This window comes from Oncorhynchus kisutch, unplaced genomic scaffold, assembly GCF_002021735.2.
Source record: "Oncorhynchus kisutch isolate 150728-3 unplaced genomic scaffold, Okis_V2 scaffold3971, whole genome shotgun sequence".
Classification (NCBI taxonomy): Eukaryota; Metazoa; Chordata; class Actinopteri; order Salmoniformes; family Salmonidae; genus Oncorhynchus; species Oncorhynchus kisutch.
Genome location: NW_022265916.1, coordinates 490,382 through 514,780, shown reverse-complemented (window position 1 = coordinate 514,780; position 24,399 = coordinate 490,382). Strand labels below are relative to the sequence as shown.

General features: G+C 44.4%; 1 protein-coding gene across 2 annotated transcripts; it reads right to left on the bottom strand.

Annotated features, from left to right (window-relative positions):
- Positions 1-1,056: 1,056 nt before the first annotated feature.
- LOC109883009 (radical S-adenosyl methionine domain-containing protein 1, mitochondrial-like) lies at positions 1,057-17,592 on the bottom strand. Of its 2 annotated transcripts, XR_004209456.1 has the most exons (11): positions 17,150-17,592; positions 15,454-15,587; positions 14,648-14,852; positions 13,615-13,837; positions 12,135-12,277; positions 11,289-11,352; positions 9,967-10,114; positions 9,349-9,403; positions 7,687-7,790; positions 2,343-6,612; positions 1,057-2,071 (listed from the first exon to the last, which is right to left on the bottom strand). XR_004209456.1 is itself a non-coding variant. In XM_031821424.1 (10 exons), the coding sequence occupies exons 1-10, from the start codon at positions 17,291-17,293 to the stop codon at positions 6,489-6,491; spliced, it is 1,344 nt and encodes a 447-aa protein (XP_031677284.1). In that variant the 5' UTR covers positions 17,294-17,592; the 3' UTR covers positions 1,057-6,488. The 2 variants fall into 2 exon arrangements, 1 of the variants encoding a protein (XP_031677284.1); XM_031821424.1 differs by having other exon boundaries at positions 1,057-6,612.
- Positions 17,593-24,399: the final 6,807 nt, after the last annotated feature.

Sequence of the window (24,399 nt, the reverse complement as noted above, 5' to 3'; positions counted from 1 at the left end):
AGAGAAATCAGTAGTACTACTAGGTTTTACACAGTAATAATATATATCTGCCTCACTCTCAGAGAAATCAGTAGTACTACTAGGTTTTACACAGTAATAATATATATCTGCCTCACTCTCAGAGAAATCAGTAGTACTACTAGGTTTTACACAGTAATAATATATATCTGCCCCACTCTCAGAGAAATCAGTAGTACTACTAGGTTTTACACAGTAATAATATATATCTGCCTCACTCTCAGAGAAATCAGTAGTACTACTAGGTTTTACACAGTAATAATATATATCTGCCTCACTCTCAGAGAAATCAGTAGTACTACTAGGTTTTACACAGTAATAATATATATCTGCCTCACTCTCAGAGAAATCAGTAGTACTACTAGGTTTTACACAGTAATAATATATATCTGCCTCACTCTCAGAGAAATCAGTAGTACTACTAGGTTTTACACAGTAATAATATATATCTGCCTCACTCTCAGAGAAATCAGTAGTACTACTAGGTTTTACACAGTAATAATATATATCTGCCTCACTCTCAGAGAAATCAGTAGTACTACTAGGTTTTACACAGTAATAATATATATCTGCCCCACTCTCAGAGAAATCAGTAGTACTACTAGGTTTTACACAGTAATAATATATATCTGCCTCACTCTCAGAGAAATCAGTAGTACTACTAGGTTTTACACAGTAATAATATATATCTGCCCCACTCTCAGAGAAATCAGTAGTACTACTAGGTTTTACACAGTAATAATATATATCTGCCTCACTCTCAGAGAAATCAGTAGTACTACTAGGTTTTACACAGTAATAATATATATCTGCCTCACTCTCAGAGAAATCAGTAGTACTACTAGGTTTTACACAGTAATAATATATATCTGCCTCACTCTCAGAGAAATCAGTAGTACTACTAGGTTTTACACAGTAATAATATATATCTGCCTCAGAGGAATCAGTAGTACTGCTAGGTTTCACAGTCAAATGTAACAAATAACTATTTTTTATATTTCTTTATCAAGAACTGAAAGAATTACGTGACAAATGAAAAAAGGTAAACAATTATTCAATACAGTAATTTGAGATCTGTATGTAAAACATTTACATTTCAAATTGTAGTCATTTAGGAGATGCTCTTACCCAGTGCATTGATCTTATGGTGAGACGACCACATATCACAGTCAACTATACAGGATATGAACATAACATGACAGCTAACCTGTATCGTGTTTAGCAACAACAACAACAAAACATTTTCATACACATCTAAAATCTACGAATAAAAAATGAATAAGAACAGTAATATTTTACAGACACATGAAGGCACCCATGAGCAATCATTTCTGATGAAAAAAACACAAAACGTGAAAACGTACCTAGTTAAATAAAAGGTAAAAAAAAATGTTTTTACAAAAAAATTGTGTTTGGATAATAAACTCATCAATTATGTAGGCAATTAAAGGCCGCGGGCCATCTTCCCATAGAATGTATCGTTCTATGATCCTACCTGCCTGGTATGTTGGGTCATAAAGCCATCTTCCCATAGAATGTATCGTTCTATGATCCTACCTGCCTGGTATGTTGGGTCATAAAGCCATCTTCCCATAGAATGTATCGTTCTATGATCCTACCTGCCTGGTATGTTGGGTCATAAAGCCATCTTCCCATAGAATGTTTCGTTCTATGATCCTACCTGCCTGGTATGTTGGGTCATAAAGCCATCTTCCCATAGAATGTATCGTTCTATGATCCTACCTGCCTGGTATGTTGGGTCATAAAGCCATCTTCCCATAGAATGTTTCGTTCTATGATCCTACCTGCCTGGTATGTTGGGTCATAAAGCCATCTTCCCATAGAATGTATCGTTCTATGATCCTACCTGCCTGGTATGTTGTGTCATAAAGCCATCTTCCCATAGAATGTATCGTTCTATGATCCTACCTGCCTGGTATGTTGGGTCATAAAGCCATCTTCCCATAGAATGTATCGTTCTATGATCCTACCTGCCTGGTATGTTGTGTCATAAAGCCATCTTCCCATAGAATGTATCGTTCTATGATCCTACCTGCCTGGTATGTTGGGTCATAAAGCCATCTTCCCATAGAATGTATCGCTCTATGATCCTACCTGCCTGGTATGTTGTGTCATAAAGCCATCTTCCCATAGAATGCATCGTTCTATGATCCTACCTGCCTGGTATATTGGGTCATAAAGCTGTATCAATTAAAGGCCGTGGGCCATCTTCCCATAGAATGTATCGTTCTATGATCCTACCTGCCTGGTATGTTGTGTCATAAAGCCATCTTCCCATAGAATGTATCGTTCTATGATCCTACCTGCCTGGTATATTGGGTCATAAAGCTGTATCAATTAAAGGCCGTGGGCCATCTTCCCATAGAATGTATCGTTCTATGATCCTACCTGCCTGGTATTTTGGGTCATAAAGCTGTATCAATACAGTTGTATTCATTGGGTCCTTGTCAACAGCCTCCAATTTGACTGCACCTGCTCCACTATTGAAATGCAACAAAAACAACAACTCAGCAGCACATTGTAGGAGTGATGAACATCACCCAGTAGTGTCAGTACTGGGAAACATCTGCTCCCATTACTGCTGATCATTCATCCAGATCTCTCTGAAGAACAGAGCAGCACTAGTCTAGGCCTGTCATGATACCAAGGAGGTCTACTAAATGGAACTCTATTCCCTACATAGTGCACTACTTTAGACCAGAACCCTATGGGTCAAATGTAGTGCACTACACAGGGAATAAGTGCCATTTGTGTCTCCTTCTCTATACCAGGTCAACACAGGGCCCTTCTCTATACAGGTCAACACAGGACCTTCTCTATACAGGTCAACACAGGGCCCTCTCTATACAGGTCAACACAGGGCCCTCTCTATACAGGTCAACACAGGGCCCTCTCTATACAGGTCAACACAGGGCCCTCTCTATACAGGTCAACACAGGGCCCTCTCTACACAGGTCAACACAGGGCCCCTCTCTATACAGGGCCCTCTCTATACAGGTCAACACAGGGCCCCTCTCTATACAGGGCCTTCTCTATACAGGTCAACACAGGGCCTTCTCTATACAGGTCAACACAGGGCCTTCTCTATACAGGTCAACACAGGGCCCTCTCTATACAGGTCAACACAGGGCCCCTCTCTATACAGGGCCCTCTCTATTCAGGTCAACACAGGGCCCCTCTCTATACAGGGCCTTCTCTATACAGGTCAACACAGGGCCCTTCTCTATACAGGTCAACACAGGGCCCCTCTCTATACAGGTCAACACAGGGCCCCTCTCTATACAGGGCCCTCTCTATACAGGTCAACACAGGGCCCCTCTCTATACAGGTCAACACAGGGCCTTCTCTATACAGGTCAACACAGGGCCCTTCTCTATACAGGTCAACACAGGGCCCTCTCTATACAGGTCAACACAGGGCCCCTCTCTATACAGGTCAACACAGGGCCTTCTCTATACAGGTCAACACAGGGCCCTTCTCTATACAGGTCAACACAGGGCCCTTCTCTATACAGGTCAACACAGGGCCTTCTCTATACAGGTCAACACAGGGCCCTTCTCTATACAGGTCAACACAGGGCCTTCTCTATACAGGTCAACACAGGGCCTTCTCTATACAGGTCAACACAGGGCCTTCTCTATACAGGTCAACACAGGGAACAGGGGAAAACACAAGTTTAGAATATCAGGCAGAGAGACAGAGAGAGATCTAGAGCTCTCTCATAGAGCTCAGGTCAGGGCTAATAGGGCTCAGGTCAGGGTTCATAGGGTTCAGGTCAGGACTCACAGGGCTCAGGTCAGGACTCAGGTCAGGGCTCATAGGGCTAATAGAGCTCAGGTCCGGGCTCATAGAGCTCAGGTCAGGGCTCATAGGGCTAATAGGGCTCAGGTCCGGGCTCATAGGGCTCAGGTCAGGACTCATAGGGCTAATAGGGCTCAGGTCAGGGCTCACAGGGCTCAGGTCAGGACTCATAGGGCTAATAGGGCTCAGGTCAGGGCTCATAGGGCTAATAGGGCTCAGGTCAGGGCTCATAGGGCTCAGGTCAGGACTCATAGGGCTAATAGGGCTCAGGTCAGGGCTCATAGGGCTAATAGGGCTCAGGTCAGGACTCATAGGGCTCAGGTCAGGGCTAATAGAGCTCAGGTCAGGGCTAATAGGGCTCAGGTCTGGGCAAATCGGGCTCAGGTCAGGGCTAATAGGGCTCAGGTCAGGGCTCATAGGACTAATAGGGCTCAGGTCAGGGCTCAGGTCAGGACTCATAGGGCTCAGGTCAGGGCTCATAGGGCTAATAGGGCTCAGGTCAGGGCTAATAGGGCTCAGGTCTGGGCAAATCGGGCTCAGGTCAGGGCTCATAGGGCTCAGGTCAGGGCTCATAGGGCTCAGGTCAGGGCTAATAGGGCTCAGGTCAGGGCTCATAGGGCTCAGGTCAGGGCTAATAGGGCTCAGGTCAGGGGTCATAGGGCTCAGGTCAGGGGTCAAAGGGCTCAGGTCAGGGCTCAGGTCAAAAGTAGTTACATTTATAGGGAATGCACACAATTTCTTTAATGAGCATGAATGAGCATAAATATCAGAATGAATAGTAGAAAGCATTTTTATTGAGTAAGAAATGGAACCAACTATGCATTTCACAGTCTGTCTTACTTGGCAATCGGTTATAATTATCCTATTATAAAAATGTGCTCTTCTTATTAACCCATGTACACTATACATACAATACACCCAGCGTGTCAACAGACCCATCTCAACAAGCCTCCACAATACACCCAGCGTGTCAACAGACCCATCTCAACAAGCCTCCACAATACACCCAGCGTGTCAACAGACCCATCTCAACAAGCCTCCACAATACACCCAGCGTGTCAACAGACCCATCTCAACAAGCCTCCACAATACACCCAGCGTGTCAACAGACCCATCTCAACAAGCCTCCACAATACACCCAGCGTGTCAACAGACCCATCTCAACAAGCCTCCACAATACACCCAGCGTGTCAACAGACCCATCTCAACAAGCCTCCACAATACACCCAGCGTGTCAACAGACCCATCTCAACAAGCCTCCACAATACGCCCAGCGTGTCAACAGACCCATCTCAACAAGCCTCCACAATACACCCAGCGTGTCAACAGACCCCTCAACAAGCCTCCACAATACACCCAGCGTGTCAACAGACCCATCTCAACAAGCCTCCACAATACGCTCCAGTCTACAGTGTTGTGATGCTGTCTTCAGGCTTAAAACAACACGCTCCAGTCTACAGTGTTGTGATGCCGTCTTCATGCTTAAAACAATACCCTCCAGTCTACAGTGTTGTGATGTTGTCTTCATGCTTAAACAACACGCTCCAGTCTACAGTGTTGTGATGCTGTCTTCAGGCTTAAAACAACACGCTCCAGTCTACAGTGTTGCGATGCCGTCTTCATGCTTAAAACAACACGCTCCAGTCTACAGTGTTGTGATGCTGTCTTCATGCTTAAAACAACACGCTCCAGTCTACAGTGTTGTGATGCTGTCTTCAGGCTTAAAACAACACGCTCCAGTCTACAGTGTTGTGATGTTGTTTTAAGCCTGAAGACAACACTCTCCAGACTCTTCTTGGTGGATTACATGTTGTGTACCTGTCAGACCAAGACTTTCATCACAGCTGATGGACAACAGAAGGTTTAAGCCCGTCTGTCTAATCTGGGATCTGCTCTGCACCTGGGCCAGATACAGGGACCACGGCCACGTCACTCCTGATACTGATAAAGCTCTGTACTTTACAGTTTAACAGGATGCTGTCGGGACTCTGATAAAGCTCTGTACTTTACAGTTTAACAGGATGCTGTTGGGACTCTGATAAAGCTCTGTACTTTACAGTTTAACAGGATGCTGTCGGGACTCTGATAAAGCTCTGTACTTTACAGTTTAACAGGATGCTGTCGGGACTCTGATAAAGCTCTGTACTTTACAGTTTAACAGGATGCTGTTGGGACTCTGATAAAGCTCTGTACTTTACAGTTTAACAGGATGCTGTCGGGACTCTGATAAAGCTCTGTACTTTACAGTTTAACAGGATGCTGTCGGGACTCTGATAAAGCTCTGTACTTTACAGTTTAACAGGATGCTGTCGGGACTCGGGAAAGGTTCTCCACACCATGTCTTCTATGAACAAATCATTCTGTACCCCTTCAATGTAGTAGAGGTAATATCTCTCTCACACACACACACACACACACACACACAAACACACACACACACACACACACACACACACACACACACACCAAAAGCAGCAGTTAAATAGGTTGTTTATGAAGGTCAGCGTGCCACGGACTCCAGTTCCTCCACGCTTCTCTAGTTCTCTGTCATCAGAGCTGTAGTGAACCACTGTTGTTGTCGAGGTCTAGTTGTCTGTCATCAGAGCTGTAGTGAACCACTGTTGTTGTCGAGGTCTAGTCGTCTGTCATCAGAGCTGTAGTGAACCACTGTTGTTGTCGAGCCCCTGGGTGATGTAGGCCTCCAGCAGCAGCAGCAGAGTGGGTAACATGCTGTCCAGTAAGGCCAGGCCCTGCCACGAGCACCGCAGACCCCTACACACAAGACAAAAGGGCTGGTCAGTGTTTCCCGGACTCAGTCCCGGGGACCCCCAGGGGTGCATGTTTTGGTCCCTACCACCTCACAGCTGGTTCAAATAGACTCATACAGACACGGAGATACAACTACTGGGTCCCACTTTTAAAAAACCACAAGTTATAAGGCTTAGAAGAACTGTCTGTTGAAGGTCTGGGTTACCTGTCATCCAGGATTAGAAAACCTGTCTGTTGAAGGTCTGGGTTACCTGTCATCCAGGATTATAAGACCTGTCTGTTGAAGGTCTGGGTTACCTGTCATCCAGGATTAGAAGACCTGTCTGTTGAAGGTCTGGGTTACCTGTCATCCAGGATTATAAGGCCTGTCTGTTGAAGGTCTGGGTTACCTGTCATCCAGGATTAGAAAACCAGTCTGTTGAAGGTCTGGGTTACCTGTCATCCAGGATTATAAGACCTGTCTGTTGAAGGTCTGGGTTACCTGTCATCCAGGATTTTAAGACCTGTCTGTTGAAGGTCTGGGTTACCTGTCATCCAGGATTAGAAGGCCTGTCTGTTGAAGGTCTGGGTTACCTGTCATCCAGGATTAGAAGACCTGTCTGTTAAAGGTCTGGGTTACCTGTCATCCAGGATTATAAGGCCTGTCTGTTGAAGGTCTGGGTTACCTGTCATCCAGGATTATAAGGCCTGTCTGTTGAAGGTCTGGGTTACCTGTCATCCAGGATTAGGAGGCCTGTCTGTTGAAGGTCTGGGTTACCTGTCATCCAGGATTATAAGACCTGTCTGTTGAAGGTCTGGGTTACCTGTCATCCAGGATTAGAAGGCCTGTCTGTTGAAGGTCTGGGTTACCTGTCATCCAGGATTAGGAGGCCTGTCTGTTGAAGGTCTGGGTTACCTGTCATCCAGGATTAGAAGGCCTGTCTGTTGAAGGTCTGGGTTACCTGTCATCCAGGATTAGGAGGCCTGTCTGTTGAAGGTCTGGGTTACCTGTCATCCAGGATTATAAGACCTGTGTTGAAGGTCTGGGTTACCAGTCATCCAGGATTACAAGACCTGTCTGTTGAAGGTCTGGGTTACCTGTCATCCAGGATTAGGAGGCCTGTCTGTTGAAGGTCTTGTACTTCAGAGGATGAGCTGAGAATCTGGTACAGATCTGCCCTGGGACTGAACAACTGCCAATGCTGCCACAGAAATAACATGAATCAGAGACAGATGTAGACAGGAAGTAAGGCGAATCAGAGACAAAGACATATGTAGGCAGGAAGTAAGGTGAATCAGAGACAAAGAAAGATGTAGACAGGAAGTAAGGTGAATCAGAGACAAAGACATATGTAGACAGGAAGTCAGGTGAATCAGAACAATGGTGTGGAACATACAAATACTGAACACATCAGGTAAAAAAATGATTTTATCACTGATGGCCCCTATTGATGCAAACAATGAATCTAGAAACAACTGAAACCTCCTCTTGGTATAGCATATAGTGTGTATATATATACTGTATAGTATGTGGCCAGACAATGTAAACATAACCAAATGATGTGAGACTTTTGGTTCTGGGTTAGCCTAGATTACCTGGTGAGTGATGCCGTCAGTATTCTGGGTTAACCTAGATTACCTGGTGAGTGATGCCGTCAGTATTCTGGGTTAACCTAGATTACCTGGTGAGTGATGCCGTCAGTATTCTGGGTTAGCCTAGATTACCTGGTGAGTGATGCCGTCAGTATTCTGGGTTAACCTAGATTACCTGGTGAGTGATGCCGTCAGTATTCTGGGTTAGCCTAGATTACCTGGTGAGTGATGCCGTCAGTATTCTGGGTTAGCCTAGATTACCTGGTGAGTGATGCCGTCAGTATTCTGGGTTAGCCTAGATTACCTGGTGAGTGATGCAGTCAGTATTCTGGGTTAACCTAGATTACCTGGTGAGTGATGCCGTCAGTATTCTGGGTTAACCTAGATTACCTGGTGAGTGATGCCGTCAGTATTCTGGGTTAGCCTAGATTACCTGGTGAGTGATGCCGTCAGTATTCTGGGTTAACCTAGATTACCTGGTGAGTGATGCCGTCAGTATTCTGGGTTAACCTAGATTACCTGGTGAGTGATGCCGTCAGTATTCTGGGTTAGCCTAGATTACCTGGTGAGTGATGCCGTCAGTATTCTGGGTTAGCCTAGATTACCTGGTGAGTGATGCAGTCAGTATTCTGGGTTAACCTAGATTACCTGGTGAGTGATGCCGTCAGTATTCTGGGTTAACCTAGATTACCTGGTGAGTGATGCCGTCAGTATTCTGGGTTAGCCTAGATTACCTGGTGAGTGATGCCGTCAGTATTCTGGGTTAACCTAGATTACCTGGTGAGTGATGCCGTCAGTATTCTGGGTTAACCTAGATTACCTGGTGAGTGATGCCGTCAGTATTCTGGGTTAGCCTAGATTACCTGGTGAGTGATGCTGTCAGTATTCTGGGTTAGCCTAGATTACCTGGTGAGTGATGCCGTCAGTATTCTGGGTTAGCCTAGATTACCTGGTGAGTGATGCCGTCAGTATTCTGGGTTAGCCTAGATTACCTGGTGAGTGATGCAGTCAGTATTCTGGGTTAGCCTAGATTACCTGGTGAGTGATGCCGTCAGTATTCTGGGTTTAGCCTAGATTACCTGGTGAGTGATGCCGTCAGTATTCTGGGTTTAGCCTAGATTACCTGGTGAGTGATGCCGTCAGTATTCTGGGTTTAGCCTAGATTACCTGGTGAGTGATGCCGTCAGTCAAACGCAGTCCCATGACCAACACTTCCTCCAATCTGCAATCAGATGAATAAAGTTAACAGGTTGCTACAGTATATCATCTGCCACGCTGCGAGACAGGAAGCCTTGTCCGAGGCAGAATGGCCCACAGGGCAGGATTTCCTGTTTCTGTAGCGTAGAATCCCATGCTATGAGTGAGTCTGGAGTATTATTGGATGTAGGTCATTAACGTGCAGCACCGAATGAACTCTGCAGGTGAACACAGTCTAAAGAGCAGACAGTAGATCAGCTGACTCACAGTCAACCAGTCTGTCCATACCTTCTATTGGCTGATATGGGGAGTGCACTGACAGATTTTTTAAAAAGCGTTTTGAAATGTGATAGGTTTGTTTTTCCCCTATTGACAGTGACGAGAACCTTATCGCAATGACGTGGCACGACACAATTTCCTGTTTGCACAGACGGACCACTTAGAAGTCAAATCAATGGTGAAAATAGTTGATCCTAGATGATTAACAAATTGACAGGCGTTTTATTCTGAAGTGGAGTATCCCTTTAATGAGCAGCACGGTGTGAACTCTGCAGGTAAACAGCCTGAAGCAGAAAGAAGTGGACTCACAGTCCCAGGTGGGTGAGGGGTATCCTGCGTCGAGTCCCGTGACTCCTCTGCTGCACCTCTCTCAACCAGACATCAGGCTCCAGAGTCTGGGTACGGGCCTCTCGACACACATACCCCTCTCCACGGGGGACGAAGCGACCATGGGCACCTGGCAGACAGAAGAGTCTCACTTCAAATAAACAACCACAGATAAAGGCTTTATAGAGCATTCATAAAGTCTTTATAGAGCATTCATAAAGCCTCCAGTATTTATGCTGCAGTAGTTTGTGTCGGGGGGCTGGGGTCAGTTTGTTATATCTGGAGTACTTCTCCTGTCCTATTCGGTGTCCTGTGTGAATCTAAGTGTGCGTTCTCTAATTCTCTCCTTCTCTCTTTCTTTCTCTCTCTCGGAGGACCTGAGCCCTAGGACCATGCCCCAGGACTACCTGACATGATGACTCCTTGCTGTCCCCAGTCCACCTGGCCATGCTGCTGTTCCAGTTTCAACTGACCTGAGCCCTAGGACCATGCCCAAGGACTACCTGACATGATGACTCCTTGCTGTCCCCAGTCCACCTGGCCATGCTGCTGCTCCAGTTTCAACTTCCACCTGACTGTGCTGCTGCTCCAGTTTCAACTGTTCTGCCTTATTATTATTCGACCATGCTGGTCATTTATGAAGATTTGAACATCTTGGCCATGTTCTGTTATAATCTCCACCCGGCACAGCCAGAAGAGGACTGGCCACCCCACATAGCCTGGTTCCTCTCTAGGTTTCTTCCTAGGTATTGGCCTTTCTAGGGAGTTTTTCCTAGCCACTGTGCTTCTACACCTGCATTGCTTGCTGTTTGGGGTTTTAGGCTGGGTTTCTGTACAGCACTTTGAGATATCAGCTGATGTACGAAGGGCTATATAAATAAATTTGATTCATAACGGTGCTATAGAGCATTCATAAAGGTGTTATAGAGCATTCATAATGGTGTTATAGAGCATTCATAATGGTGTTACAGAGCATTCATAACGGTGCTATAGAGCATTCATAAAGGTGTTATAGAGCATTCATAAAGTCTTTAGAGCATTCATAATGGTGTTATAGAGCATTCATAATGGTGTTACAGAGCATTCATAACGGTGCTATAGAGCATTCATAAAGGTGTTATAGAGCATTCATAACTGTGTTATAGAGCATTCATAATGGTGTTACAGAGCATTCATAAAGGTGTTATAGAGCATTCAGAAAGTCTTTATAGAGCATTCATAACGGTGCTATAGAGCATTCATAAAGTTTTTATAGAGCATTCATAAAGGTGTTGTAGAGCATTCATAAAGCACTATTAACTCACCTGGGCCCACTCCAAGGTACTGACTGGCCTTCCAGTAACTCATATTGTGTTGGCTGATGGCACCCTTCAAAACAGACAGAAAATACACCAGGTATATTACAGATGTGTGTTGACTGTAGCAGGTAATATTCATATTCAATAGATATGACAACCAATACAGCACAGAGAAAAGCCTGGTGTTTCTACTGCAGGGTTTTCTACTCAATGTATTTCTACTGCAGGGTTTTCTACTCAATGTATTTCTACTGCAGGGTTTTCTACTAAATGTATTTCTACTGCAGGGTATTCCACTAAATGTATTTCTACTGCAGGGTTTTCTACCAAATGTATTTCTACTGCAGGGTATTCTACTAAATGAATTTCTACTGCAGGGTATTCCACTAAATGTATTTCTACTGCAGGGTTTTCTACTCAATTTATTTCTACAGCAGGGTTTTCTACTAAATGTATTTCTACAGCAGGGTTTTCTACTAAATATATTTCTACTGCAGGGTTTTCTACTAAATGTATTTCTACTGCAGGGTATTCTACTAAATGTATTTCTACTGCAGGGTATTCTACTAAATGTATTTCTACTGCAGGGTATTCCACTAAATGTATTTCTACTGCAGGGTTTTCTACCAAATGTATTTCTACTGCAGGGGTTTCTACTAAATGTATTTCTACTGCAGGGTATTCCACTAAATGTATTTCTACTGCAGGGTATTCCACTAAATGTATTTCTACTGCAGGGTATTCCACTAAATGTATTTCTACTGCAGGGGTTTCTACCAAAATTAATTTCTACTATAGCACAGTGGTCGGACAGACACAAGGACACACACAGAGAAAGAGAGTAGAACTTACATTTCTGGCAAAGTTGGACACCTCATACTGCAGATAGCCTCTCTTCTGAAGAATCCTCCTGGCAGAGTCATACATGACAGCTGTGATGTCATCACTGGGCACGCTCAGTTGGCCTTTCTGGACCTGTCTGAAGAGCTGTGTGCCTGCAGTTGACATGTTAACATTGGAGTCATTTAGCAGCAGAATCTCTGATCCAGAGTGACTTACAGTCAGGTCATATATTCATTTGGAGACCTATTACCTGTCAATCACTACAGCTACTAATTCAACTACAGTAAGTAGAAACAACCACATATCACAGTCACTGCAACAAAAACCTTCAAAATGTCTGTCAATTCAGTCTGCTTGGGAAGGTGTAGTGGTGGTGTTCCTGCTACTGTCTCTCCTGTAGTCCTCTCCTCCATCTCATCTGTACCTGTCAATTCAGTCTGCTTGGGGTGGTGTAGTGGTGGTGTTCCTACTACTGTCTCTCCTGTAGTCCTCTCCTCCATCTCCCCCATCTCATCTGTACCTGTACCTTGGGGTGGTGTAGTGGTGGTGTTCCTGCTACTGTCTCTCCTGTAGTCCTCTCCTCCATCTCCTCCATCTCATCTGTACCTGTACCTTGGGGTGGTGTAGTGGTGGTGTTCCTACTACTGTCTCTCCTGTAGTCCTCTCCTCCATCTCATCTGTACCTGTCAATTCAGTCTGCTTGGGGTGGTGTAGTGGTGGTGTTCCTACTACTGTCTCTCCTGTAGTCCTCTCCTCCATCTCCCCCATCTCATCTGTACCTGTACCTTGGGGTGGTGTAGTGGTGGTGTTCCTGCTACAGTCTCTCCTGTAGTCCTCTCCTCCATCTCCTCCATCTCATCTGTACCTGTACCTTGGGGTGGTGTAGTGGTGGTGTTCCTGCTACTGTCTCTCCTCCATCTCCTCCATCTCATCTGTACCTGTCAATTCAGTCTGCTTGGGGTGGTGTAGTGGTGGTGTTCCTGCTACTGTCTCTCCTCCATCTCATCTGTACCTGTCAATTCAGTCTGCTTGGGGTGGTGTAGTGGTGGTGTTCCTGCTACTGTCTCTCCTGTAGTCCTCTCCTCCATCTCCCCCATCTCATCTGTACCTGTACCTTGGGGTGGTGTAGTGGTGGTGTTCCTGCTACTGTCTCTCCTGTAGTCCTCTCCTCCATCTCCTCCATCTCATCTGTACCTGTACCTTGGGGTGGTGTAGTGGTGGTGTTCCTGCTACTGTCTCTCCTCCATCTCCTCCATCTCATCTGTACCTGTCAATTCAGTCTGCTTGGGGTGGTGTTCCTGCTACTGTCTCTCCTCCATCTCCTCCATCTCATCTGTACCTGTCAATTCAGTCTGCTTGGGGTGGTGTAGTGGTGGTGTTCCTGCTACTGTCTCTCCTGTAGTCCTCTCCTCCATCTCCCCCATCTCATCTGTACCTGTCCCAACTTCTAAATAACGCACACAAAAACGATCAGGAAGAAAAGACATGCCTCTCTCCAGGGTCAGCTGGTACAGGGAGACGTGGTCATCACACACCGACAGCAGCTCATCCAACTCCAACTCCCAGGATGCAACGCTCTGACCAGGACGTCCGAACATGACGTCGACCGACACCCTACCCGGGCAGAGCCTCCGAGCCTCCGCTACGGTCTGCAACGCATGCTGGGAGTTGTGGTCCCTCCCCAGAACCTTCAGGTCGTCGTCCCGGAGAGACTGTTTGAAAAGAAGCAGACATATGAGACATGTTAAAACAGTGTTTCATATGTCTCTCCTTCTTCTCCCCTCACGCCTCCTTCATTTCTCCTTCAGCTCTCCTGACCTGCTCTCCTTCAGCTCCCTGACCTGCTCTCCTTCAGCTCCCTGACCTGCTCTCCTTCAGCTCCCTGACCTGCTCTCCTTCAGCTCCCTGACCTGCTCTCCTTCAGCTCCCTGACCTGCTCTCCTTCAGCTCCCTGACCTGCTCTCCTTCAGCTCCCTGACCTGCTCTCCTTCAGCTCCCTGACCTGCTCTCCTTCAGCTCCCTGACCTGCTCCCTGACCAGATTCACATAGGAAAAGGACAATTGGTTATCAGAACAGAGCTAGTGATCAGTGACTGACTGTTCAGAACAAAGCTGGTGATCAGTGACTGACTGTTCAGAACAAAGCTGGTGATCCGTGACTGACTGTTCAGAACAAAGCTGGTGATCCGTGACTGACTGTTCAGAACAAAGCTGGTGATCCGTGACTGCCTGTTCAGAACAAAGCTAGTGATCAGTGACTGCCTGTGTTGCATCACACTCTTATCCTCCAGGGACTCCTCCTCTCCTTCCTCCCTTTCCACCAGTAATACTGTTTTCTGTTGTTTCAGTTTCCGTAGCAGAAAAGGTTTTATGGGAAAGGGTTGCTAGTTTCCACCTAACCATTCCCATTACTCTTATAGCCCAGGAGGATGTACAGTAGTAGGACGTACTTCTACTTCTACTGAGAACGCTTTCTGGAAATCTACTATGTGCAACTGACTGAACACCAGCCTTAATCTCACCTGCACCCCGATGGAAAAACGGTTGACGCCAGCATGGAGGAAGTCCTCCAACTTAGAGCTTCCTACAGGGGTGGGGTTGACCTCCAGAGTGACCTCCGCCTCCTCTGATAGTCCAGCGTGCCTGGTAACCGTCTGTAGGACCGCAGCGATAGTGGAGGGGCGGGCCAGGCTGGGAGTCCCGCCTCCAAAAAACACAGAGGTGATCCTGAAGATGAGAGAGAGAGAGAGACAGACAGACCGAGAGAGAGAGACAGAGAGAGAGAGAGACAGAGCGAGAGAGACAGACAGAGCGAGAGAGAGACAGAGCGCGTGAGAGAGAGAGAGAGAGAGAGAGAGGGAGGGAGACATGGAGAGAGAGAGAGAGAGATAGAGAGAGAGAGAGGGAGGGAGGGAGGGAGAGAGACAGAGCAAGAGAGGGAGACAGACAGTGAGGGAGACATGGAGAGACAGAGAGTGAGACGGAGAGAGAGAGAGAGAGAGAGAGAGAGAGAGAGAGAGAGAGAGAGACATGGAGAGAGAGAGACAGAGAGTGAGACATGGAGAGAGAGAGAGAGAGAGAGAGAGAGAGTGAGACATGGAGAGAGACATTAAAATAGAAAGAAGAAAAATGCTCAGACTGTGTTTGGAGTTGAACTCCAGGAGGTGGAGGAGCAGTCTGAAAATGTTCCCTCCATAGTCAGCCTCAGGCACTCTGGAAATAGTGCACTGTTTAGGGAATAGTGTGCCATTTCAGATGTTACCATGGAGACACTAAAGCTAAAGGCGATGACCCACAGAGGAGGGTTGAATTTAGACAGTAAACCTACCGGGACACCTGGCTGAGCTTTAGTAAGGTCTCCGTCTCCCGCTGGAGACACTCCAACATGACATCCTGGTTGTCAGAGCGAGGAATGTACTTGTTGAAGTTACAGTAGGAGCATCTCTTCAGACAGTAAGGCCACTGTGAACAGGAGAGGATCAGGGTTAGTATCAGGGTTGTACTTGTTGTTACAGTAGGAGCATCTCTTCAGACAGTAAGGCCACTGTGAACAGGAGAGGATCAGGGTTAGTGTCAGGGTTGTACTTGTTGTTACAGTAGTAGCATCTCTTCGGACAGTAAGGCCACTGTGAACAGGAGAGGATCAGGGTTAGTATCAGGGTTGTACTTGTTGTTACAGTAGGAGCATCTCTTCAGACAGTAAGGCCACTGTGAACAGGAGAGGATCAGGGTTAGTGTCAGGGTTGTACTTGTTGTTACAGTAGTAGCATCTCTTCGGACAGTAAGGCCACTGTGAACAGGAGAGGATCAGGGTTAGTATCAGGGTTGTACTTGTTGTTACAGTAGGAGCATCTCTTCAGACAGTAAGGTCACTGTGAACAGGAGAGGATCAGGGTTAGTGTCAGGGTTGTACTTGTTGTTACAGTAGGAGCATCTCTTCAGACAGTAAGGCCACTGTGAACAGGAGAGGATCAGGGTTAGTGTCAGGGTTGTACTTGTTGTTACAGTAGGAGCATCTCTTCAGACAGTAAGGCCAATGTGAACAGGAGAGGATCAGGGTTAGTGTCAGGGTTGTACTTGTTGTTACAGTAGGAACATCTCTTCAGACAGTAAGGCCACTGTGAACAGGAGAGGCTCAGGGTTAGTGTCAGGGATGTACTTGTTGTTACAGTAGGAACATCTCTTCAGACAGTAAGGCCACTGTGAACAGGAGAGGATCAGGGTTAGTGTCAGGGATGTACTTGTTGTTACAGTAGGAGCATCTCTTCAGACAGTAAGGTCACTGTGAACAGGAGAGGATCAGGGTTAGTATCAGGGTTGTACTTGTTGTTACAGTAGGAGCATCTCTTCAGACAGTAAGGCCACTGTGAACAGGAGAGGATCAGGGTTAGTGTCAGGGTTGTACTTGTTGTTACAGTAGGAGCATCTCTTCAGACAGTAAGGTCACTGTGAACAGGAGAGGATCAGGGTTAGTGTCAGGGTTGTACTTGTTGTTCCAGTAGACAGAGGAGGCTGGTGGGAGGAGCTATAGGAGGACAGGCTCGTTGTAAAGGCTGGAGACTCAATGGAACTGATTCAAATACGTTGTTCCCATGTGTTTGGCACCATTCCATTTGTTTTACATTGAACCTTTATTTAACTAGGCAAGTCAGTTAAGAAACACATTCTTATTTACAACGACGGCCTACACCGGCCAAACCCAGACGACGCTGGGCCAGTTGTGTACCGCCCTATGGGACTCCCAATCACGGCCGGTTGTGATACAGCCTGGAATCCATTACAGCCATAATAAGGAGCCCATCCTCCTATAACACCTCCCACCAGCCTCCTCTGCAGTAGGCGCATCCCCTCAGACAGTATGGCCACTGTGTGTGCGTGAGACTGACTGACAAAGTGTTAGTTGAAATCGGATCTCATTCATTCATTGCCTTTTGCGAGAAGGATAGATAGCAGAAAGAGGGAGGCAGAATGGAAGAAAGAGATAAACTGGTTGAATATAACGTTAGTAGTTTACTAATACTCACGTGAACATAGAGTGAAGCCTCCGTTGAAAACGGTGGAGAGGAGAAACCGGCTAACGTGGAATCTGCACCACTCACTTCACTACTGAAACACCGACCCACGCAGACCGCAGGACCGCGGACAGCTGTTAAACATGTTCTCAGCATCCTCTCACTCAATATGTGAGCGAATGTCAGACGATCATTTCAAGTTGTTGCACTACTGTACAGTAACGTTACCTCGTGAGTTGGTTGCCTTTGAACTGTAGCACCAACCACACGTAAGTCCGGTTATTTTAGTAACAATGTAACACCATGTCGATGTAGTGATCCGTGATTTACCGCGGGCATAATCATGACATGACACAATGTAGATAAACCGTTACTGTCCATAGACCGTGCAATAGCATGCGATCAACTTCATACCGCGGCACACATCTAGAAACAGGAAGACAACAAACCGATTTCCTTTGTGTAATACCTACTACAACCAGACGGTGGTGCTGTTTCGTTTGATTTAAATGTGTCACCTTGCTGTACAGGCAGAATGATTGGTCAGGCTGATGGGCCAGACCATGAATTTTTCCCAGGACCAGGAGTTGTTCCTGGTAAACTAAAGTGGTCGGGAAAAAAACTGTTATCATATATTTTGGCCTCCAAAACAGTCAGGCCATGAAGTGTAACTTTATATAGAGACATGTGACCACTGAGCACCATATACAGCAGACCAATCTCATCTCTAACCACACTGTGGAGATATCAGATGTCTTCAGGCAACAGGTTTGAAATGTAAGAGATGTAGCGCCGTAGCAGGAGTTGGACTATCTAGACGATGTGGACGTGTTCACATGGACCAGACATCATGTTTGGAATCTAAGACGACAAGACGCCATTTTATTATGTATTAACATAATTCATACTTTATTTAACCAGATAGGCCAGTTGAGAACAAGTTCTCATTTACAAATGTGGCCAAGATAAAGTAAAGCAGTGCGACACAAACAACAACACAGAGTTACACATGGAATAAACAAGCGTACAGTCAATAACACAATAGAAAAGTCTATATACATTGTGTGCAAATAAGGTAAGATTAGGGAGGTAAGGCAATAAATAGGCCGTAGTGGCGAAGTAATTACAATTTAACAATTAAACACTGGAGTGATGGATGTGCAGAAGATGATGTGCAAGTAGAGATACTGGGGGGCAAAGGAGCAAAAAATAAATACCAGTATGGGGATGAGGTAGCTGGATGGGCTATTTACAGATGGGCTATGTACAGGTGCAGGGATCTGTGAGCTGCTCTGACAGCTGATGCTTAAAGTTAGTGAGGGAGTTATGAGTCTCCAGCTTCAGTGATTTTTGCGGTTTGTTCCAGTCATTGGCAGCAGAGAACTGGAAGGAAAGGCGTCCAAAGGAGGAATTGGCTTTGGCGGTGACCAGTGAAATATACCTGCTGGAGCATGTGCTACGTGTGGGTGCTGCTATGGTGACCAGTGAGCTGAGATAAGGCGGTCCTTTACCTAGCAATGACTTATAGATGACCTGGAGCCAGTGGGTTTGGCGACAAATATGAAGTGAGGGCCAGCCAACGAGAGCATACAGGTCGCAGTGGTGGGTAGTATATGGGGCTTTGGTGACAAAATGGATGGCACTGTGATAGACTGCATCCAATTTGCTGAGTAGAGTGTTGGAGGCTATTTTGTAAATGACATTGCCGAAGTCGAGGATCGGTAGGATAGTCAGTTTTACGAGGGTATATTTGGCAGCATGAGTGAAGGAGGCTTTGTTGCGAAATAGGAAGCCGATTCTAGATATAATTTTGTAGACTAATGGAAATGGAAACATCTATTTGTATGAAAACAAATGGAAAAATCTATTTCTATGGAAACATCTATTTCTATGGAAACAAATGGAAACATCTATTTCTATGGAAACATCTACTTCCATGGAAACATCTATTTCTATGGAAACAAAGGGGGCTGAGCTTCCTGCCATCCAGGACCTATAAACCAGGTGGTGTCAGAGGAAGGCCAAAACAATTCCAGTCTGTTCTCTATGCTACCACATGGCAAGCGGTACCGAAGCACCAAGTCAGCATCCAAAAGGTTCCTTAACAGCTTCTACCCCCAAGCCATAAGACTGCTGAACAGTTTCTACCCCTAAGCCATAAGACTGCTGAACAGCTTCTACCCCCAAGACATAAGACTGCTGAACAGCTTCTACCCCCAAGCCATAAGACTGCTGAACAGCTTCTACCCCCAAGCCATAAGACTGCTGAACAGCTTCTACCACCAAGTCATAAGACTGCTGAACAGCTTCTACCCCCAAGCCATTAGACTGCTGAACAGAGTGTAGGGGCGGCAGGTAGCCTAGTGGTTAGAGCATTGGACTAGTAACCGAAAGGTTGCAAGATCAAATCCCGAGCTGATAAGGTACAAAGCTGTCGTTCTGCCCCTGAACAAGGCAGTTAACCCACTGTTCCTATTTGCTGTTTATTATCTATACATAGTCACTTTACCCCTACCTACATGTACAAATGACCTCGACTGACCTCTACCCCCACACAATGACTCAGTTTTATTTTATTTCCCCTTTATTTTATTTAACCAGGTAGGCCAGTTGAGAACAAGTTCTCATTTACAACTGCGACCTGGCCAAGATAAAGCATAGCAGTGTGAACAGACAACAACACAGAGTTACACATGGAGTAAACATTAAACAAGTCAATAACACAGTAGAAAAAAAAAGAGAGTCTATATACATTGTGTGCAAAAGGCATGAGGAGGTAGACGAATAATTACAATTTAGAAAGATTAACACTGGAGTGATAAATGATCAGATGGTCATGTGCAGGTAGAGATACTGGTGTGCAAAAGAGCAGAAAAGTAAATAAATAAAAACAGTATGGGGATGAGGTAGGTGAAATGGCTATTTAACGATGGACTATGTACAGTACCGGTACCCCCTGTATATAGCCTCATTATTGTTATTTAATTGTGTTAGTTTAAATATATATATATATATTTACTTTAGTTTATTTAGTAAATATATTTAAGCATTTCATTTTGATTTAATTTGATACTGGTACAGTGCAACTGAATGACCTCTAGAGGAGTTTACTGATCTAAGCTGCTATACTGTACCCCTTGGGGATAGGGCTGATATAGTAAACAGAAAAAAAATCTGTCAAAAATTGCTAATATATGCTAATATATGCAATTAAAAATTATTATTGAATAGAAAACGCTCTAAAGCTTCTAAAGCCGTTTAAATTATGTCTGTAAGTAAAGCAGAACTCTCAGGGCACTCATTCTCCCAAACTCTCTCTTGTCATCATAAAAGTTGGCCCAACTTTGACGTCATCGCCCCCACCCTTCCCAAGCACCTACAGTCCTGGGAACAGTTTCTATGCCTTCAGCGCGATGTCCGCTTTCAATGGGGCTTCTCATTGTGTGAATCGCGTGCTCACGAGAGTTTTGGCGGGCCGAAACCTTTCGGTCATGCGAGAAAACAGGTTACTCTCATGCGCCGGTGATGTCTTTCTTCCAAGATTGATTAAACGATGCGTGTGTTTCTGTTCGTCCTGAGAAAAGCTGTGAAGCTATATAACATGCTAACGCTGTGTTCTGAACATAGTTTGACAAGTTTAGTCGACATATAATATGTAATTTCGACGTTTTGGTGCGCACCCACTTTACTTTTTGGCTGCATTTCAACCGAAATATGTCGTGTTTGATAACCGAAAGACACAGACTTCAAAACTAAAGCTGTTTTTGGTAAGTATAAACCCTTCCAGGTCTTCTGATGGAAGAACAGCAAAGGTAAGGGAATATTTATGTGTTAAATTTGGGTTTCTGTGGACTCCGAGATAGAGGAGCCAAAATGCTAATTCCTGAGCGCCGACTCATATTATAGCCTAGTGAACGAAATCTGTAACGTTAAAAATAAATGTAACACAGCGATTGCATTTAGAAGAAGTGTATCTTTCTATATATATGTAGAACATGCATATTTAGTCAAAGTTTATGCTGCTATACTGTTTAACTGAATGACCTCTAGAGGAGTTTAATGATCTAAGCTGCTATACTGTTTAACTGAATGACCTCTAGAGGAGTTTAATGATCTAAGCTGCTATACTGTTTAACTGAATGACCTCTAGAGGAGTTTATTAATCTAAGCTGCTATACTGTTTAACTGAATGACCTCTAGAGGAGTTTATTAATCTAAGCTGATTTACTGTTTAACTGAATGACCTCTAGAGGAGTTTATTAATCTAAGCTGCTATACTGTTTAACTGAATGACCTCTAGAGGAATGACCTCTAGAGAGTTTAATGATCTAAGCTGCTATACTGTTTAACTGAATGACCTCTAGAGGAATGACCTCTAGAGAGTTTAATGATCTAAGCTGATTTACTGTATAAAGATGTTATGTACAGTAGGTCACACTTTAAACAAGCAACAAGCTGTACAGGCTTCATAGAGCATTCATAAAGGCTTCATAGAGCATTCATAAAGGCTTCATAGAACATTCATAAAGGCTTCATAGAGCATTCATAAAGGCTTCATAGAGCATTCATAAAGGCTTCATAGAGCATTCATAAAGGCTTCATAGAACATTCATAAAGGCTTCATAGAGCATTCATAAAGGCTTCATAGAGCATTCATAAAGGCCTCATGGAGCATTCATAAAGGCTTCATAGAGCATTCATAAAGGCTTCATAGAGCATTCATAAAGCAACTGTGCATCTGTATCTGCAATACTTGCTCTTTGGGGGTTTAGGCTGGGTATCTGTAATACTTGCTCTTTGGGGGTTTAGGCTGGGTATCTGTAATACTTGCTCTTTGGGGGTTTAGGCTGGGTATCTGTAATGCTTGCTCTTTGGGGGTTTAGGCTGGGTATCTGTAATGCTTGCTCTTTGGGGGTTTAGGCTGGGTATCTGTAATGCTTGCTCTTTGGGGGTTTAGGCTGGGTATCTGCAATACTTGCTCTTTGGGGGTTTAGGCTGGGTATCTGCAATACTTGCTCTTTGGGGGTTTAGGCTGGGCATCTGTAAAGGACTGTGAGACAACTGCTGATGGAAAAAGTGCTTTAAAAAAGACATTTGATTCATTGATTGAGCACCACATAGATTTGTAAGCAAAATCATACTACATAAAGGGTGATAATATCCTACTGCTACTATGTAAATGGTGATACAATTATACTACTACTACGTAAAGAGTAATAGAATCATACTACTACTACGTAAAGAGTAATAGAATTATACTACTACTACTACATAAAGAGTAATAGAATCATACTACTACTACTACGTAAAGAGTAATAGAATCATACTACTACTACGTAAAGAGTAATAGAATCATACTACTACTACGTAAAGAGTAATAGAATCATACTACTACTACATAAGAGTGATAAAATTATACTACTACTACGTAAAGAGTAATAGAATCATACTACTACTAAATAAGAGTGATAAAATTATACTACTACTACATAAGAGTGATAAAATTATACTACTACTACATAAAGAGTAATAGAATTATACTACTACTACGTAAAGAGTAATAGAATTATACTACTACTACGTAAAGAGTAATAGAATTATACTACTACTACGTAAATGGTGATACAATTATACTACTACTACATAAAGAGTGATACAAATTTACTACTACTACGTAAATGGTGATACAATTATACTACATAAAGAGTGATACAAATGTACTACTACTACGTAAAGAGTAATAGAATTATACTACTACTACGTAAAGAGTAATAGAATTATACTACTACTATGTAAATGGTGATACAATTATACTACATAAAGAGTGATACAAATGTACTACTACTACGTAAATGGTGATACAATTATACTACTACTACGTAAAGAGTGATACAAATTTACTACTACTACGTAAATGGTGATACAATTATACTACATAAAGAGTGATACAAATGTACTACTACTACGTAAATGGTGATACAATTATACTACATAAATAGTGATACAAATGTACTACTACTACGTAAATGGTGATACAATTATACTACTACTACATAAAGAGTGATACAAATTTACTACAACTACGTAAGAGTGATAAAAGCTTAAATCAGGTGTGCCGAATTAATGTTTGGTTAAAGTAGGCCAATTACATATCACATTGCATAAGCCAGACATAATCAGGCCATCATTCTCCCTCACGCTACCATAGTTTTAGCCGTCGATATCGGATATGACAACAGGCGTATGTGTCACAGGTGAATTCAGTCATGCAAACCAAATGCTCTCCTGACATAACATTGATCTCTGAGTGAACCACACACTGGCTCCATGGAGGATGCTCCACAGAAACACTACTTACTGTAGACTCAGTGGCTTTGGATATGACAACAACAGGTGAATTCAGTCATGCAAACCAATCAAGCTGTTCCCAAAATGCTCCCCTCCCTTTCCCTAACTCTGACCCTTGCCCTCTGATGTCAGATCTGTAGGGTCTGGGGTGTTTCTATGGAACCACACATGCGGAGATCATCCGTTCACCTACTCTGCATCTCACAAAGACACGGCGGTTGGAACCAAAAATCTCACATTTGGACTCATTAGTCCAAAGGACAGATTTCCACTGGTCTAATGTCCATTGCTCATGTTTTTTGGCCCAAGCAAGTCTCTTTTTCTTATTGGTGTCCTTTAGTAGTGGTTCCTTTGCAGCAATTCGACCATGAAGGTCTGATTCACACAGTCTCCTCTGAACAGTTGATGTTGAGATGTGTCTGTTACTTGATCTCTGTGAAACATTTATTTGGGCTGCAATCTGAGGTGCAGTTAACTCTAATGAACTTATCCTCTGCAGCAGAGGTAACTGTATGGTTTTTGCAACTGCACTTAACGAAACTCGAAATGTTCTTGAAATGTTACGGATTGACTGACCTTCATGTCTTAAAGTAAAGTAATGATGGACTGTCATTTCTCTTTGCTTATTTGAGCTGTTCTTGCCATAATATGGACTTGGTCTGTTACTAAATAGGGCTATCTTCTGTATACCACAGAAGGGGGTGGCAGCGTAGCCTAGTAGTTAGAGTGTAGGGGTGGCAGGTAGCCTAGTGGTTAGAGTGTAGGGGCGGCAGGTAGCCTAGTGGTTAGAGTGTAGAGGAGGCAGGTAGCCTAGTGGTTAGAGTGTAGGGGAGGCAGGTAGTCTAGTGTTTAGAGTGTAGGGGTGGCAGGTAGCCTAGTGGTTAGAGTGTAGGGGCGGCAGGTAGCCTAGTGGT

Excerpts from the sequence above, each read along its gene's own strand:
- LOC109883009 (XM_031821424.1), bottom strand. The coding sequence starts at position 17,293 with ATGCTGAGAACATGTTTAACAGCTGTCCGCGGTCCTGCGGTCTGCGTG. Across the intron at positions 15,588-17,149 it reads AGGCTTCACTCTATGTTCAC|TGGCCTTACTGTCTGAAGAG; the intron begins GTGAGTATTAGT and ends TCCTGTTCACAG. Across the intron at positions 7,791-9,348 it reads CTGACGGCATCACTCACCAG|CATTGGCAGTTGTTCAGTCC; the intron begins GTAATCTAGGCT and ends TTTCTGTGGCAG.